The sequence below is a fragment of the Microtus oregoni genome, unplaced genomic scaffold (genome assembly GCF_018167655.1).
Source record: "Microtus oregoni isolate MIOR12 unplaced genomic scaffold, Mior012 000201F_ref0000476, whole genome shotgun sequence".
Taxonomy (NCBI): domain Eukaryota; kingdom Metazoa; phylum Chordata; class Mammalia; order Rodentia; family Cricetidae; genus Microtus; species Microtus oregoni.
The window spans coordinates 114,808-130,361 of NW_024544860.1; the positions used below are offsets into that span (position 1 = coordinate 114,808).

At 49.3% G+C, this 15,554-nt stretch overlaps 1 protein-coding gene across 1 annotated transcript; it reads left to right on the forward strand.

Moving 5' to 3' along the window:
* The first annotated feature begins 3,403 nt into the window (after positions 1-3,403).
* Positions 3,404-12,938, forward strand: LOC121445523 (fibroblast growth factor receptor 3-like). Its single transcript, XM_041647646.1, is given in 17 exon segments — positions 3,404-3,662; positions 3,956-4,009; positions 6,805-6,989; positions 7,516-7,639; positions 7,719-7,909; positions 9,565-9,709; positions 10,210-10,397; positions 10,723-10,856; positions 11,079-11,200; positions 11,276-11,386; positions 11,465-11,652; positions 11,770-11,892; positions 11,973-12,043; positions 12,237-12,374; positions 12,520-12,625; positions 12,797-12,876; positions 12,878-12,938. Coding segments are annotated over 17 exon segments (2,232 nt in total). The 5' UTR covers positions 3,404-3,451.
* The last annotated feature ends 2,616 nt before the right edge of the window (positions 12,939-15,554 follow it).

A 15,554-nucleotide genomic window follows, 5' to 3' on the forward strand; every position in this document is an offset into this window, starting at 1 on the left:
TCTGGAGTCTCAGGATCACTACCCAAGTGTAAGGCACCCAATAGAATGGATCACTGTGACAGGGAGCCTCAGGCTTCTCAGCTTAAGCAGTCAGAGTGCCACTTGCTGGGTTTCCATGATTCCCATTGTTGACAAAAACTGCCTGTTGTTGGTTTCCAAGGTCACCAGGACAGTTCTTGCTCATCTTAAGCCAAAATGAAGGCTAGAGTTTGGGGGTAGGCAGGAGGACTCCAGCCAAAGCTCAGCTTTTGTCACCCAGTGTCTCACATGATATGGTGAGAGCTTCAGGTCTTCCACTCCTCTCTTTGCCGGTAGGTGTCTTGCGGGGTGCTCTTTCAGAGGCATACCTCTGTAGACCACACTCTGAGAGGTGAGGGGCACTTGTCCCAGGATTGCAGCTCAGCTACACAGACTGGCTAGCCAGCAAAGGCTGATGGGACACTGAATTCCATCAAACAAAGCCAGAGTCTGAGGCTTTACCTCCCCGAGGTAAATATGTGTACTGGCTCTTCCTAACCTCTGCCCCCTGCCCACTGTGCCTGGGTATGGTGTGGCAATGCAGGCCAATGGCCTGATGGTGCCGCACAGTACACGGTGAGCTGTTTCCCCACTGGAGCAGATGTCCCAGCAGTCACTCCTTTAAACCTTGGCTTCTGTACCCTGGTGGCACAGCTCGGCCTCCCTCTCCTCCACCCAGTTGATAGCAGCTCAGCTCAGCCTCCCAGGAAGGTGCAAGTGGGGGCAAGCACCTCAAGTACCTTTCTAACTCAGCAGCTGGGGTCTCCTGGAACTTTTCCCTGTTTTTTCCTGAGACAGGGTTTTTCTCTAGCTGTGGAGCCTATCTTGAAGCTAGCTCTTTTAGATCAAGTTTGGCTTGAACTCACAAAAATTTGCCTGCCTCTTCCTCCCAAGTTCTGGGATTAAAGGCATGAGCTACCACTGCCTGGCCTGGAACTTTTTTTTGGTGAATGGAAGTGGACTGGAAGGTTGAGTGTGCATGCCATTCAGCTGGTATGACAGCAGTTGTCAGGAAATCAGCACTCTCTTTGAGCCTCGGCTTTCATATTAGTGCTTCCCCAGGAGCCAAATGGCCAGTGACAGGGACCATATCAATTTTAGGAGAAGATATTATTCCCTGTGTCTGTCAGTGATCTCAGGTCCAGAGGAAAGCATGGACCCTCTCTGTGCTCCAGGCAATGAAGGTGGATTGGTGGAAATGCAGCAGCCCTGCCCCACCCAGGGAGTTTACAGGCCAATAAACTTCATCCTATTCCTTAACTAGATGGGCCTGGCAATGAAAATACAAAGACATGGCTGACTCTCTCTGGGAACATAAATCACCAAGCAGGAGCTGGCTGGACCTAAGGGTTCTGGAGCAGGGCTAGGCCCCAACCACACTGGCCACCCCTGGTAGGCAGGGCAATCTGGGTTCTGGGTTCTCAGTAGGGGTAGAGAGCAGCCTGCAGTGGTTTTCCAGTTTCCTAATTTTCTATTAATACAGTTTCTCATGTTATGGTAACCTCTGACCATCAAATTATTACCTGCATAACTCACAACACAAGCTCCTATAGGCCCTGTGACACTGGAATGGGATCACAGGGTTGGATTTGCTGTTGCTTGAGGCCCCCAAATTCCAGATATCTGGGCTGTGCTGGCTCCTAGTGGACAGGATGGGTGGATAGATCAAATGTCAGGTCAGCTGATTCAGGGCTATTTCCCTTCCCCACCTCATACATCCAGACATTGGCCTCTCCATCCTGTGGAATGCTGTGTCTTTCCCCAGTCACTCTCCTGATGAGAGTACTTGTGTGAATAGCTTGACCTTTTGTCTTGCCCAGACTAAATCACAACTGTTGCTTTTGGGTAATGGTTGCCCTGAGGCCACTGACTAGACAGTTCTTGGTCTTCTTTGGTGCCTCAGGAAGCTTCCAGCGTTGGATTGCCTCCATAGGACATGGCAGTAGGAGAACTGGAGGTCAGGATAGAAGATCCTTTACTGTGAGGCCCACTCAGGGACAAACAAAATCTGCCTGGCTCCATGGGACACAAGCTTCATGGATACTTTTGAGGACAGTCTCTCCGGCTGTTGGAATCTTGGTGGGATGACTCTGGGATGGGCAGAACTGGTACTGGTTTAGTTTGAATGGACATTTGGGCATTGAATGTAGGCTATGCATCTGCAGAATGGCAAGTGACATGTTAACCAGTCCATCTGAATCTAAGGAAGGAGGTCTGACCAGCAGGATTACCTGCCCCTGTCCTGGACCCCGAGCCCATCTGTGCCTGTGATGGTCATTGTTAGGTCCTAGCAGGGAAATCTGGGTGTGATAACCAGCTGGTGGTGTGTCCCTAGGTGTAAGGCCTTTGGGTCTCCTCATGAGCTGGGCACCATCTGGGTAGGGGAGAGATGTATGGCTACCTGTGTCTAACCATCCAAGAACTCCAGTTTCTTAACTCTCAGGATGGGTGATTGTTCCACTGGACTTTGATTCTAGCTCCAATTGGCTCACATGGCCCCCCTGACTTCCCCTAGCCAAACCATGGTCCTCATTTGTGAAACGGGAACCCCAGGTGTAGGAGTTCAAAGCTTCAGACATTCCAGGCAGGTGTGTACCATAGAGCTGCCCCCACCCTTCTTGACATTTTCAGGTCTTTCAGCTACTAGGAGTGCTGCTGTGTGTCAGGGCACACAGATGTGAGTCCATTCCACCTTGATTAGAGGTCAGAGAGTTGGGGCTTGTTTTGCTTTTTCAAAGTTGTTGACAAAAGTGACTACAAAACAAGTGGTCCTGCCCTAGAGTGGTTAATTGGTATTTTAAGTACAGAGGTGTATCAGCTTCATCTTGACCAAAGATCAGAGGTGCTCTGTTTATTTGTTTTGTGATGTTGATGAAGTCTGTTGCCTCCTCCTTTACCTCTTTGGAGTGGGGTATGAAAAGATATATGGAAAATAAAGGGGTGGCTCAGTATTCACTAAATTTCCCTCCTGATGCAGTTCTGTGTTTTATCTTTTATTTCTCTCTCATCTCTGTTTCTCTTTGCTTAATAATTCTAATCATCACGCTCCTACCCTCGAATGTGTGAATCCAATCTAGGCTGGTCCTAAGCAGCTGTGTCTCTTCCATATCATCCCTGGAAGACAGCTTCCTGTTCCAGGACAGAGACAGAAACCTTAACACACACCACAAACAGAGTTGAGGTACTGACACCCCTGGGCTCTTACTAAAATAGTCTGCCCACTCCTGGTTTGAACATTGTCTGGCAGAACCCCAAGCCCCAGGAGCATGCCCCTCACTTGCCTGCCATAGCTTTGCTAGTTTGCAAAGCAAAGTATGGGCCTTCAGCATGCTACTTTGAAGAATCTGTTTCACAGCTTTCCATTTCATCCACAGAGGCCCCAGGCCCTGAGCCTAACCAGCAAGAGCAAGTGGTCTTTGGCTGCGGGGACACCATGGAGCTGTTGTGCTCTGTGCCTAGAGGTGCCGGCACAGGCTGCACTGTCTGGTCTAAGGATGACACCCAGCTGATAGCTTCCCACCGCATCCTGGTGGGGCCCCAGAGGTTACAAGTGCTGAACATCTCCCATGATGATGCCGGGGTCTACATGTGCCAGCAGCAGCTCACTCAGGATGTCCTGTGCCACTTCACTGTGCATGTGACAGGTAAGTTCTTGGTGGCTGGGGCTGACAACTGTGTTGAGCAGCTGCATAGCTAGGGAGGTCAGGGCAGTCCTAGGCAGCATGGTTCCAGTATCCCTGGCTCAAGAGTGTTGCTGGCTTAGTTCTCCACATCACAGGGGGTGCCCCCAATTCTGTGCTATTTGAATGAATGGCCTTGCAAAGGCAGGAAGCAGTGGTCCCTAAAGATGGAGAGCAGTGTACTCTCAAAATAGGGAGCAGCAGGTCTCTGGATGTAGGAGTGTCACAGGACCACTGCTTGCTTATAACTATTGCAGATGCTCCATCCTCAGGAGATGAAGAAGATGGTGAGAACGTGGCTGAAGACACAGGTAAGATCAGAGCCTAGGCATACTGAGCTGGTCAGGATCAGGCTGCTTCCTTCCTGTAGTCTTGTTGTTAAGGGGCACTGCCACAGGTAGACAGTGCCCCAGGGGCAGTGAGGAGGCAGGGCTACTCGGCAGGAATTTTGGTAAGTTCTGGTGGGAAGGAACATAAGTAAACCAGGCAAAGAGCTCAGGTTGCCACTGATGAGTACATAGATCCAGGGATTCATGTTGTCTGGGTTTCTTTCCTGCCTGGTTCCCACAATCGTTAAGTCCCAAAGAAATCAAACAGAGGTCTACATTAGTTAATAAATTGATTGGCCCATTAGCTCAGGCTTCTTATTAACTCAGAACTTATATTAGCCCATTATTCTTATCTGTGTTAGCCACATGGCTCAGTACCATTTACAGAGAGGCATTCACATCTTGCATCTTGTGGCAGGGCCAGGATGGCAGAAAGAGCTTTCCTCTTCCCAGAATTCTGTTCTCATTGACCCACCTCTACTTCCTGTCCAGTTGTTCTGCCTATACTTCCTTCCTGGCTACTGGCCAATCAGCATTTTATTAAAATACAGGTGACAGGGTAGAAACCATTGTCCCACAGCAGATTCACAGGACTAGTGGCTGTTGCTGCAGACCAGCAGGAGGGGAGCAGTGCCATGCTGAGGCATACATTGTAAAGGGGGCATCATAGATTTGGTGTGAGTATATGAGGGCACATGGCAGTGCCCATGGTATGGCCTAGAACCATTGCGGGAGAGAGAGAGGGGGGGGGTACCATCTGTAGTACTACGTGTACTATTATACTGCACCTGTATTGGGGAGCCTGCACTAAAGGACCATCCATGAGCCAGGCAAGGGCCTGAAGATTTAAACACACAAAGACACACAGAGCCATGGGTCATCCTTGAAACAAGAATGCCCCTTTTTTGTGTACCAGAACCACTTATATATGGCTCATTAACTGATAGCCATGCCCCAGGCAAACCCACCAGAAACCACTCTCCTGCCATCAGGAACTCCTGAGGGTCTCATGTTCAGAGCAACTACAAACACAGTAAAAACAAGTTGTTTTGCTCAGTCAGAGCAGCTGCAAGCATAACAAGTTGTTTACAGGAAATTCAGGGTCTGGGCAGAGAGAGAGAGAGAGAGAGAGAGAGAGAGAGAACACATCATGGGTCCAGACATCGTATGTGGAATGGTTATGACTTTGAGACTAGGCTGGTGTTAACTGAGTCCTCAGACTACCTAGAACCTTCTGGGGTAGAGTGGACAAGGGTCTGAGAGGAATCAGAGAGACAAACTTAATGGGAAAACAGGGTAATGAGTCTTATGAGTGTGTGCGGGTGAAGAGAGCAGGTATAGGGACTTGTTTGAGGTTTCACAACCCTCATAAAAATGGACTTAGATTCTAGGACTGAAGCCAAAAAAAGGTAGTAGTCCTGAGAAGTGGGTCAGTTTCTCATTCTCCCTTTCAACTTTGGCTATCAGGTTGTTCAGAGCAGAATTTCTAACCCAGTTGATCTCTAGCTTCTGCCCCAACAATTACCAATGTGTTTGTAATTTCCTGTTTTCTTCTGTCATCCTGGACTTCCCAGGTTGTATTTAGTGTTTTTTTTCCACCATAAACACTTAGGTAAGGTGCCTGAAGGGTCACTTTCTTGACCTTACCTGGCATTGGGCACCTTTAAGTTGCTGTAGTCTCCCATTGTGGCACTCTTCTCTCAAGCCTACTGGCCAAATTTGGAGCCTGGATGGGCAATTCAGAGCTAGGAGGGACACCTCACCAGTGTCTGCACACTTTTCTCATATTTCACATGTCAGTTCCTCCTCCCAGAGATGCATAGGGCCCTCTGATTGAGTCACTGTGGAAGACCCTGCCCGGGCCTTTGTTCTCTGTTTTGGAAATTTGTTGTCCCTTAGCTTCCTCATGAGTCCAAACATATGGCATCCTGTTGCTGGTTGTTTTTGTTCTACTCTTTGGGAGCCCACCGCCCAGCTCCCAAATAAACACTAGGACACATATTACTTATGATTGTATGACCTTGACGTGGCTTATTTCTAGCCAACTTTTCTTAAGTTACATTATCCCATCTACACTTTGCTTCTGGGGTTTTATCTTTCTCTATTCTATATACCTTTCTTTACTACTTACTTTGTGGCTGACTGTGTAGCTGGGTGACTGGGTCTTTGCATCCTCCTCTTTCTTTTCTTGTTCCTTCTTAAACTTTCTCCTTCTCTTTCTCCTCTCTGCCTGTGAGCCTGCCTATTTCCCTCTCTTGCCCTGCTATTGGTCATTTAGCTCTTTATTAGACCAGACAGAGTAACACAGCTTCACCAAGTTAAGCAAATACAACATAAAAGAGTGAAATACATCTTTACATCATGAAACAATTGTTCCACAACATATAAAGATGTAACACATCTTAAATTGATAGTCCACCACAGCATCCTCCATCCAACCAAGAGGAAGGAGGGAACTCAGTGGAGGAGACGCATGACCTGAAGGGTACCTGCCTTCACTGGGCACTATACAGGCTGACTCAGGTTTGGTGTACTGGTGGAATGACCTGGCCTAGTTGCCTCCCAGGATCTACATCCTACTGGGTTCTACTTCCTGGGTCCCTACACCTGTGAGCCTGCCTCAGATGGAGAGAAGAGAATAGCCCAAGACAGAGTGGGACAGCTGTGGATGCAGTGTTCAGACAAAGCAAAGGAGTCTCAATACAGATGAGGGATGAGGCTTGAGGGTGTGCTGGTAGGGGAGCTTTGAAAGGGTGTACTGATCGTGCTGTTATGAGCATTTCTGCCATCAGGGGCCCCTTACTGGACTCGGCCAGACCGTATGGATATGAAACTGCTGGCTGTGCCAGCCACCAGCACGGTACGCTTCCACTGTGCAGCTGCTGGCAACCCCACCCCCTCCATCTCCTGGCTGAAGAATGGCAAGGAATTCAGAGGGGAGCATCGCATGGGGGGCATCAAGGTAAGTCTGGGAAAGGGGCACAGATAGGTAGGGCCTGTTTACAGAGGGTATAGCCCATATCATTTGTCATAGACCAGCCTCGACAAAAATACCTCTTGCCAGGGTAGGGGCATGAGATTTTAGAAATAGAAGTAAAGTGAAAAGTAATAAAACTGAAACCATAGAAAAGTACCAGGAGGGCATTCCAGTGAATACTGAAATTTTCCCTGTTTAGTTTTCCTTATATGTTTATATCCAAATACAAAAGGAGAAGAAGGCAACAAAAGTCTTCCTTAACTTGATACAAACTACAGGTACAACAGTTAATTACTTTAACACTTTGAGGTATCAAGTCATTAGCTTTTTGTTGTTTAAGTAGAGAAGCCACTCTAGACCAAGTATCCTGAAAGCAGTCACTTCCTAGGTAACCTTATATTACAAAAGAAAGAGCAGAAGTATGTTTGCATAGCCTAACTATCTGTCAGGATGAAAACAGGCTCACATTTTTGGGCATCCACAGTCACTCACCTACTAACTTTCCCTGCAGCTTAGGCACCGGCACTGGAGCCTGGTCATGGAAAGTGTGGTGCCTTCTGATAGTGGCTACTATACCTGCGTGGTTCAGAACAAGTTTGGGAGCATCCAGCAGACTTACACACTGGATGTACTGGGTAAGAGCCAGGCTGGGTGACTAAAGCAGGTCAGCCTCAGGCCATTGGACCCACTGCACCGACTGTCTGTGTCTTACAGAGCGCTTCCCACATCGGCCCATTTTGCAGGCTGGGCTGCCAGAAAACCAGACAGCCACCCTAGGAAGTGATGTAGAGTTCCACTGCAAGGTGTACAGTGATGCCCAACCACACATCCAGTGGCTGAAGCATGTTGAGGTGAATGGCAGCAAGACAGGCCCGGATGGCAAGCCCTATGTCATCGTACTCAAGGTGGGCTCTGTTGTTGGCAGCTGGTTGGGTGGATGGGTTAGCTGGAAGTGCCTTGCCCTGGTCCTTAAGTCCCTCTTCGGCTGAGGAATACCTTGGGACTGGGACCCACGTGTTGGGGTTTCTGGGAAGGGGCACCTGAGTCTCAGAACTGATCACCTGTTCTGAGCTCCAGGCAGGCTCTGTGTTACTTGTGCCCTCCCATAGGACTTGTTTCCCTGTTTGCTCTGAGGCTTGGGCCTACAGAAGGCTTCTCTGGGCGATAGCTGTGGTGGCTCAGGGGGATGTCTGCTGTACTAGCACCCTCTGACATCAGAGTACTGGCTGTCCACTCTCCAGCTGCCTTCACTGTAGCTCTAGCCCCACCCTGCCTTGACGGACTCTTCCTGCCTCCCTCTGCCTGTAGCTTTGCTTCATAGCCTCAGGTGGGGGCCACGAGAGAGAGAGTTTGGGCTTTGCAACACAGGAAAGAGAGACTTGGAGGTCTGATGGAGAGAAGAACAGGTCTTGGCAGGAGTTGGTATCCTGGCTGTTGAGAGAGACCACTAGGGCCATGTCCAGTGTAGCTCCCACTGTGGGTGTGTGGTTTCGTGAGCACAGGCTGATGTGATATGACCCTTGGGATGAAGATTTGAAGAGTATGGGTTCCCTTTCTCTCTCTCTCTCTCTCTCTCTCTCTCTCTCTCTCTCTCTCTGTGTGTGTGTGTGTGTATGTTTTCTCTCTTTGTGTTTTTCTGTGTGTGTGTGCTCTCTTTCTCTCTCTGTGTGTGTTTCTCTCTCTTTGTCTGTGTGTTTCTCTCTCCTGTGTGTTTCTCTCTGTGTGTGTGTGTAGGGAGAGTGGACATGAAGGAGGCCAGTCTTTGAAACCACTCCCACCACTGCCATTATGTGCCTTGCTTCAGGCAGCTTTCCAGTGCTTCCTCCCCCAACCCATTCTTTGGCATCTCCCTTGCCCTGTCTTGTCCTCATTGTCTTCTAGAGATATCCTGGATCAGTGACAATCTGAAGGCAGATGCACACCTTTATCTTTCAGTGTGTCAGAATGGGATGGGGCAAGTACATTTGTTGAGCCATCAATTTCATGAGCATGGCTGAGAAGGCATTTTGGTGGTATGTTCACAGTCCTCAAGTAGGTGATAACTGACCCACCTCTGACTCATCTTCTGTTTCTGATGCCTTGATAATACTGGTAGCTCCCAGCCAGCACTGACTTCCTACCTCCTTCAAAGCCCCTCAGGTCTGTGCTGTTCTCTTGCTTAGAAGTTTTCAGAACCCTGTGCTGCTTCAGAACATCGACTTCCCACCATTCTCTGGCTGACACTGATTTCCTCTGGTTTTCTCTCCATACATCTGTCTGCCCATCTTTTTTTCTGTACTATCTCTGCATGTTGCTTCTTTGTGGCACCATGCTGCCCAAGTGCCTGATGCTTACCTTGGGACAGGGAACTATCCACCAATAGAGGGACTGGTTTCAGGCTCCGTGCCTTGGTTCAGGATGTAGAGGGTATCCATTGCAGTGGTAGAGCTGTAGCTGTCAAGGTGGTAGCAGAGGTGGCATTTTCCTTGAAGCCTGTCTGATCATCTCCGTGTGGCCTGTGCTGTGGTACCCAAAGGGATGTGCTGGTGCTTGCCTGTTGATTTCTGTTCTCTCTTTGTAGACATCAGGCATTAACACAAGCAACAAGGAGCTAGAAGTTCTGTCTTTGCGCAATATCACCTTTGAGGACTCAGGGGAGTACACCTGTCTGGCAGGCAATTATTTTGGATTTTCCCATCACTCTGCATGGCTGGAGGTATTGCCAGGTATTTGTTGTTGCTGCTGCTGCTGGTGGTGCTGGTGCTGGTGCTGTTGCTCCATCTGTCCTCTTATGGTGCTAGCTCAGAACATAACAAAGCCGCTAGGGATAGGGACAGCAGGGGTGCACTTATGACTTACTGCAGTCCATCCTGTGGTAATCACCCTGGCCTTGTGCTTGGTATGGGAGTGTCACCCTGCCTTGTCTTGATCTTGCAAAGGCCTCCCCCACAATCCTCTAGTTGGATTTCCACAGTCTAGCCTTGAGGCTCTGGGATCTCCTGGGAGCCTTGGTGGTGGTGTGGATGCTTCTGGCTCTGCCAGGCTTCTCTCCTGAGTCTGGTCCCTGCTGACTCATAGATGTTTTGGACTACCAATATGAGTTGGGGATGTAGGTCACCAAACTCTGAGTATCCCAGTAGCTTTGCTCCCCAACAGATACCTAGAGCTCAGGGCAATGGGAAGTCCCACAAGGCTGGATGAGGCCCCAACATTTATGTCTTTGCAGCTGAGAGAGAGCTGGCAGAGAGCAGTGCGGCTGGCAGGTCATCTGCAGGCACCATCAGCTTCTGGGTGGGCTTCTCCATCTTAATCTTGACTGCAACTGTGACACTCTGCTACCTGCGTAGAGTCTCGAGAGAGAACCTGAGGTCTCCCAATGTTGACAATAGCTTCTGCTTCACACCTGAGCAACAGGTAACTGAAAGTAGATACCAAGTATTGATCTCTCTGTTGTACCTTGAACCTCCTAAAGTCCCAGCAGTACCTGAGGCCTGCTTGGTACTCATTTCTCTGCAGTCAGATGAGCTGACCCTTCCCTATTCCTATTCTCCACATGGATCCCACATTACTCAAAACAACTTTGAGTCTTCAGTAACCACTGTTTGAGCATCCCTCTTCTTGGCCCTACATACTGCCTCACATGGACTTGACCTTGCTACTCCTGGAAGTTACACCACCTCAACCTTTCCCAATGCCCAGCATCCATTGTCTGGCACCAACCTATCCCCAATGATCCAAGCAGGTGACCTCCACGAACTCTGATATACCCTTGGTCCACATCGTCCACCCAGTTTCAAGAGAACATACTGTAACGGCCAGTATTTCTGAGCTTGAGCTGCCAGCCGACCCAAAGTGGGAAATATCTAGAACTCGGTCAGTGCTGGTGGGGTTTTATGTATACTTGGAGGAGGTTCTGTGGCTGGGGGCTAGATGGCTACCAGGCAGAGGTCTGTTGGAGGTGGGGTCCAGGGTGAGACTCGGGTTACTCTGTCTTCATGAGCAAGAGCCCAATTGCCAGCTATGGATGCAGTGGCAGAGGGCCATGAGGGCTGGGGGTCCTGGGCACATACTCACTGCCTCTGCTTCTTCGGACAGGCTGACACTTGGTAATTCTCTAGGAGAAGGCTGCTTTGGCCAGGTTTTTATGGCAGAGGCTGTTGGCTTTAACATGGACAACACTGTCAAGCCTGTCACTGTGGCTGTGAAAATGCTGAAAGGTGAGGAGGGAGAGAAGTAGCACAGGGCAGTGGGGGCTGCAGGGCCACCGCCTGACAGTCCCACTTTCAACACAGATGATGCCAATGACCAGGACTTGTTGGACCTGGTGTCTGAGATGGAGATGATGAAAGCTATTGGCAAGCACAAAAACATTATCAACCTGCTGGGGGCCTGCACACAGGGTGGTAAGTACAGCAGGTGGGTGGACAGTTAGATTGGGACCCCTGAGTCACACAACATCTCCGAGGTATCTGTGCTTCCAGGGCCATTGTATGTGCTGATGGAGTATGCCGCCAAGGGTAACCTCCGGGAGCTCCTGCGGGCACAAAGGCCCCTAAGCATGGAATACTATGGTGCCTCCAGGCTGCCAGAAAAACAGCTTAGCCGCAAAGATCTAGTGTCCTATGCCTATCAGGTGGCCCGAGGTATGGAGTACCTGGCTTCTCAGAAGGTGAGCAGAGCTGGGGCACAGGCGAGGTAGGGTCTTTCTGAGTGGAAGAGTGGATGTCAAGCTTGCTTAGGCTAGGGAGGTGTCAGTTTAGCACAGGTTCCTTTCCTGCCTCCTCAGTGTATTCACAGAGACTTGGCTGCCAGAAACGTGTTGGTGACTGAGGACAATGTGATGAAGATTGCAGATTTTGGCCTGGCCCGTGATGTGCACAATCTGGAATGCTACAAGAAGACCACAGATGTGAGCCCCATTTCAGGGTGGTTGGGGTGCTCTGCTCCACCAGGGGACACCTGACAGCCAACAACTCTCCCTCTGCCTAGGGCCGGCTACCTGTGAAGTGGATGGCACCAGAGTCCCTGTTTGACGGAGTCTACACCCACCAGAGTGATGTGTATGTGTCCTAACATAGGATGGGGATAGCAAGACCCAAGTCACACCTATCACAGCCTTTAGGCTGTATTCTGTCTCATTTGAGACAACAACATAGCCCTGCCATGCCTCTCATCCACACACCCCTCCTTGCCCATTGGTAACCTGTCCTGTTGTAAAACTGTTAACAGGCCTCTGCCCTCACTTCCATACAGGTGGTCCTTTGGAGTCCTGCTCTGGGAGATCTTTACACTGGGGGGCACACCATATCCTGGCATCCCAGTGGAAGAGCTTTTCAAACTATTGAAAGATGGCTACCGCATGCACAAGCCTGCCAACTGCACACATGACCTGTGAGCAAAGCATTCCTTACGCACTCCTCTAACTAGTCCCTGGGAGTGGCTGGTTTCCTACCAGGGCTCCTGATAGTAGGCTGGTAGCCTTGGGTGAGGCAGGGATGGACAACAGGCCAAGAAACCACAGTCATATTTGCCACAGGTATGGGATCATGCGGGAATGTTGGCATGCAGTGCCTTCACAGAGGCCCACCTTCAAGCTTCTGGTAGAGAGTTTAGATGGCATCCTCACTGTGACATCAACCCACGTAAGTACCACTCAGTCCTGCCCTCTCTGCCTTCTTTGATTCCTGGGCGGGCTGCTCCTCCAAGTTCCAGTAATGGGGTTGGCCTTCAAGGGCCAGCCTGAACATAGATAGATGGCCATGGGATCAAGGGGATGCATACTAACATAGTCCTATGACCTTTTCTACCAACAGGTATACCTGGACCTATCAGTGCCTTTTGAGCAGAGCTTGCCAGGTGATGAGGATACCAGGAGCCCCAGTTCCTTAGAGATAACTGTTCACCCACAACCTGCTACCCCCAACCCAACCCAGGAATTGGAGGCCTCAGACATGAGGGGCCAAGAATCCCATAGACCAAGCCCCAGTTAATGTTTATGTATATAAAATGTATGGAGTCTTTACAAGTTGTATTTGCTGTAGGGTTAACAGTTCTTATGTGACACTTCCTCGTTTTATAGCATTGACTATTATGTTTCAAACCTAGTAAGAAAAAGCAGTGAACTTACTCTTGTTATTTTTTTGTACTATTACTGAGCCCTTGACTTTGGTGGCTGTCTCTTGCCTATAAGCTAGCAGTGCCAGGACAGTGTCTCAGGGTAACTTTTCTTGGATCCCAGCATGTGGTTTGTCAGCCCACATTGGCAGAAGTAGTTTTGTTAATGCAAACAACTTACTTTCCAAAAAATAAAGAGATAACCAGTTCTGATTCACACCTGTGCCACTTACCTTCCATTCTGGCATCTGTACAGCCACATCCTCACTCTCTGTGGGGACTGGTTATGAGATTTGTCTCTGTTGGGGTAGAGATAATAACTGGTGAGGAATCTTAGCTGGTCCCTAGTACAAAGTGCTGGACTCAGGCCCTAGGAGGACTAATTATCTTACCTTTTCCTTCCCAGTGTGAGGGCAGCTGGGCTTGGACATGCTTGTCTGTGACCCAAACTACCTCTCAGAACATCAGGGTTACCAGTTTAGAGGTTCCAAAGAGAGGATTTAAGAGAGTTAGTGTCCATAGGAGGGTACCATGAGGGTGTGAAGGACGTACTCTGGGACTGCCTTGCCAGAGGAGGGATCCTATGAGGACACAGGATGCTCAGATATATGTAGTAACTTCTCTGGGAAGGAAAGTAGGCAAAATCCCTGGTTTAAACAGTATACACTGATAGGGAATGCCTTTAATCCCAACACTTGGTCTATGAGACCAGTCTGGTCTACACAACAAGTTCTAGGACAGCCAGATCTATGTAGGGAAGAAGCTGTAGGTCTGGATGTTTGTTGGTTCCCCCACAGCAACCAAACAAGGGGCACCAGACAGCTTCATACCAAGGACTCAGAGCCATGAAGATACCTGGTGACAGTGAACAGGCAGGAGGAAGTAGTTAAAGAGCCTGAGCCTCCTACTCAAATCTCCCAAGTCCTATTGATGTTAGGTTCCTTCTACTGTGTCTAGTTTCCTCTGGTGGAGAGGAGTTTCTCTACCCAGATGCCTTGCCTTTTGGACATGGGTTGTGATAACCATAGTCGATTTTCTTGTTTGCTCTGAGTAGTACTGAGAATAGGCTGGTTCCCAGTCTGACACTCCTGTTTACTAACATTGGCCTGTGGCTGGCCATCATCCTGGGCTGGCTATGGAGGCTCAACTGGTTGTGTCTATCTAACCCTCAGTGATTAAAGTACCTACTGTAGCAATTTGCCAAAAAGGCAATCTATAATCTGTGGGGATGTGGCATTTTCCTGCTACCTAGGACTGCCTTGTCTTCCACATATAACTTTGTACAAGGATCCCCAGTTGTTGTGATCTAGCTGCCCTCACTCCCCCTCCCCCTGACCCACAGGGGAACTTCCTTGTGGTCTGTAATTGACAAGGATGTTTGTGTTCTTTCTGGCCGGTGGGTCTCCACAGAAGGAGTAGAGGTATAAAAAGTTGCTGGGCAAAATAAAGGTTGCTGTTCTTGCACCTGAAAAGAAGCCTCTGTGTCTCAATCCCGGCACCCCCCCCCCCCCCCCCCCCCCCCCCCCCCCCCCCCGCCAGTCTTGGCTATCCAGGCTGCACTGAGATCTAGAAAGTGGGGATTCATGATCGGGGGTCCTCAGTCCGAGGAGCGTATTGGGGAAGGTAAAGTGTTTTTATTTTTCATCCCAAGATATAACTCTGAGGAACATCCCCCAAGAGATAAGCAAGTATAAAGAGGCAGGAGGGTGAATTGAAAGGCCTCAAAAAATAACTGAAACTCTTAAAGCAACAAGGCACGGAAGTAACAAGGAAGACAGCCAAAGATTTTGTACAGGAGGGGGTTTAAATGTTCCAGACTGGGAACAAACCAAGTCAGATTAAAAGGAGTATGTGTGTCTTCATCCCCAGAGATGCTCTGAGGGATGCCCTCTGATTGGCCAGTAGGAAAGAAATAAAGAGGAGGCAGGAGGGTGAATTGAGGGCCTCAAAAGATAGAATGTGTAGAGATATATGTTATTGTGTGGATTGTGTTGTCTTTTGTGTTCTGGACTGGAGAAAGACATTTGTTTCTGGGAACTGCTAAGAAAGGTATTTTGACTTTAAAATACAGGCCTAAGGATTTGATGCTTTGGAAAAGAGGTTCTGCTTTTGTCTCCACAGAGGATGAGAACCTGTGGATTCATTGCACATTTATGTGGTTTAAATCACTGGGAACCCCTGAAATGTTGATGTAAAATACTCCCAAGAACGCAGCGCCCCCGCTCAGCAGGAAGTAGCCAGACAGATTGACGACGCCCAAATTCCCTACAAAATTGATAAAGTGGGGCCCCTTCAAATGGTTCCAGAGCAGGAGCAGTGAGCCTGCTTCCCCGAGTTCTGCTCCACTCCATGCAGCAGTTTGGATCCAGAGTGAGTGCGGCTGGGGCCAGAAGGCAGCTGGAGAAGAGCTTTGCCACCACAGCTGCTGCCGGACTTGCTCTCTCACAGACTGTGCAG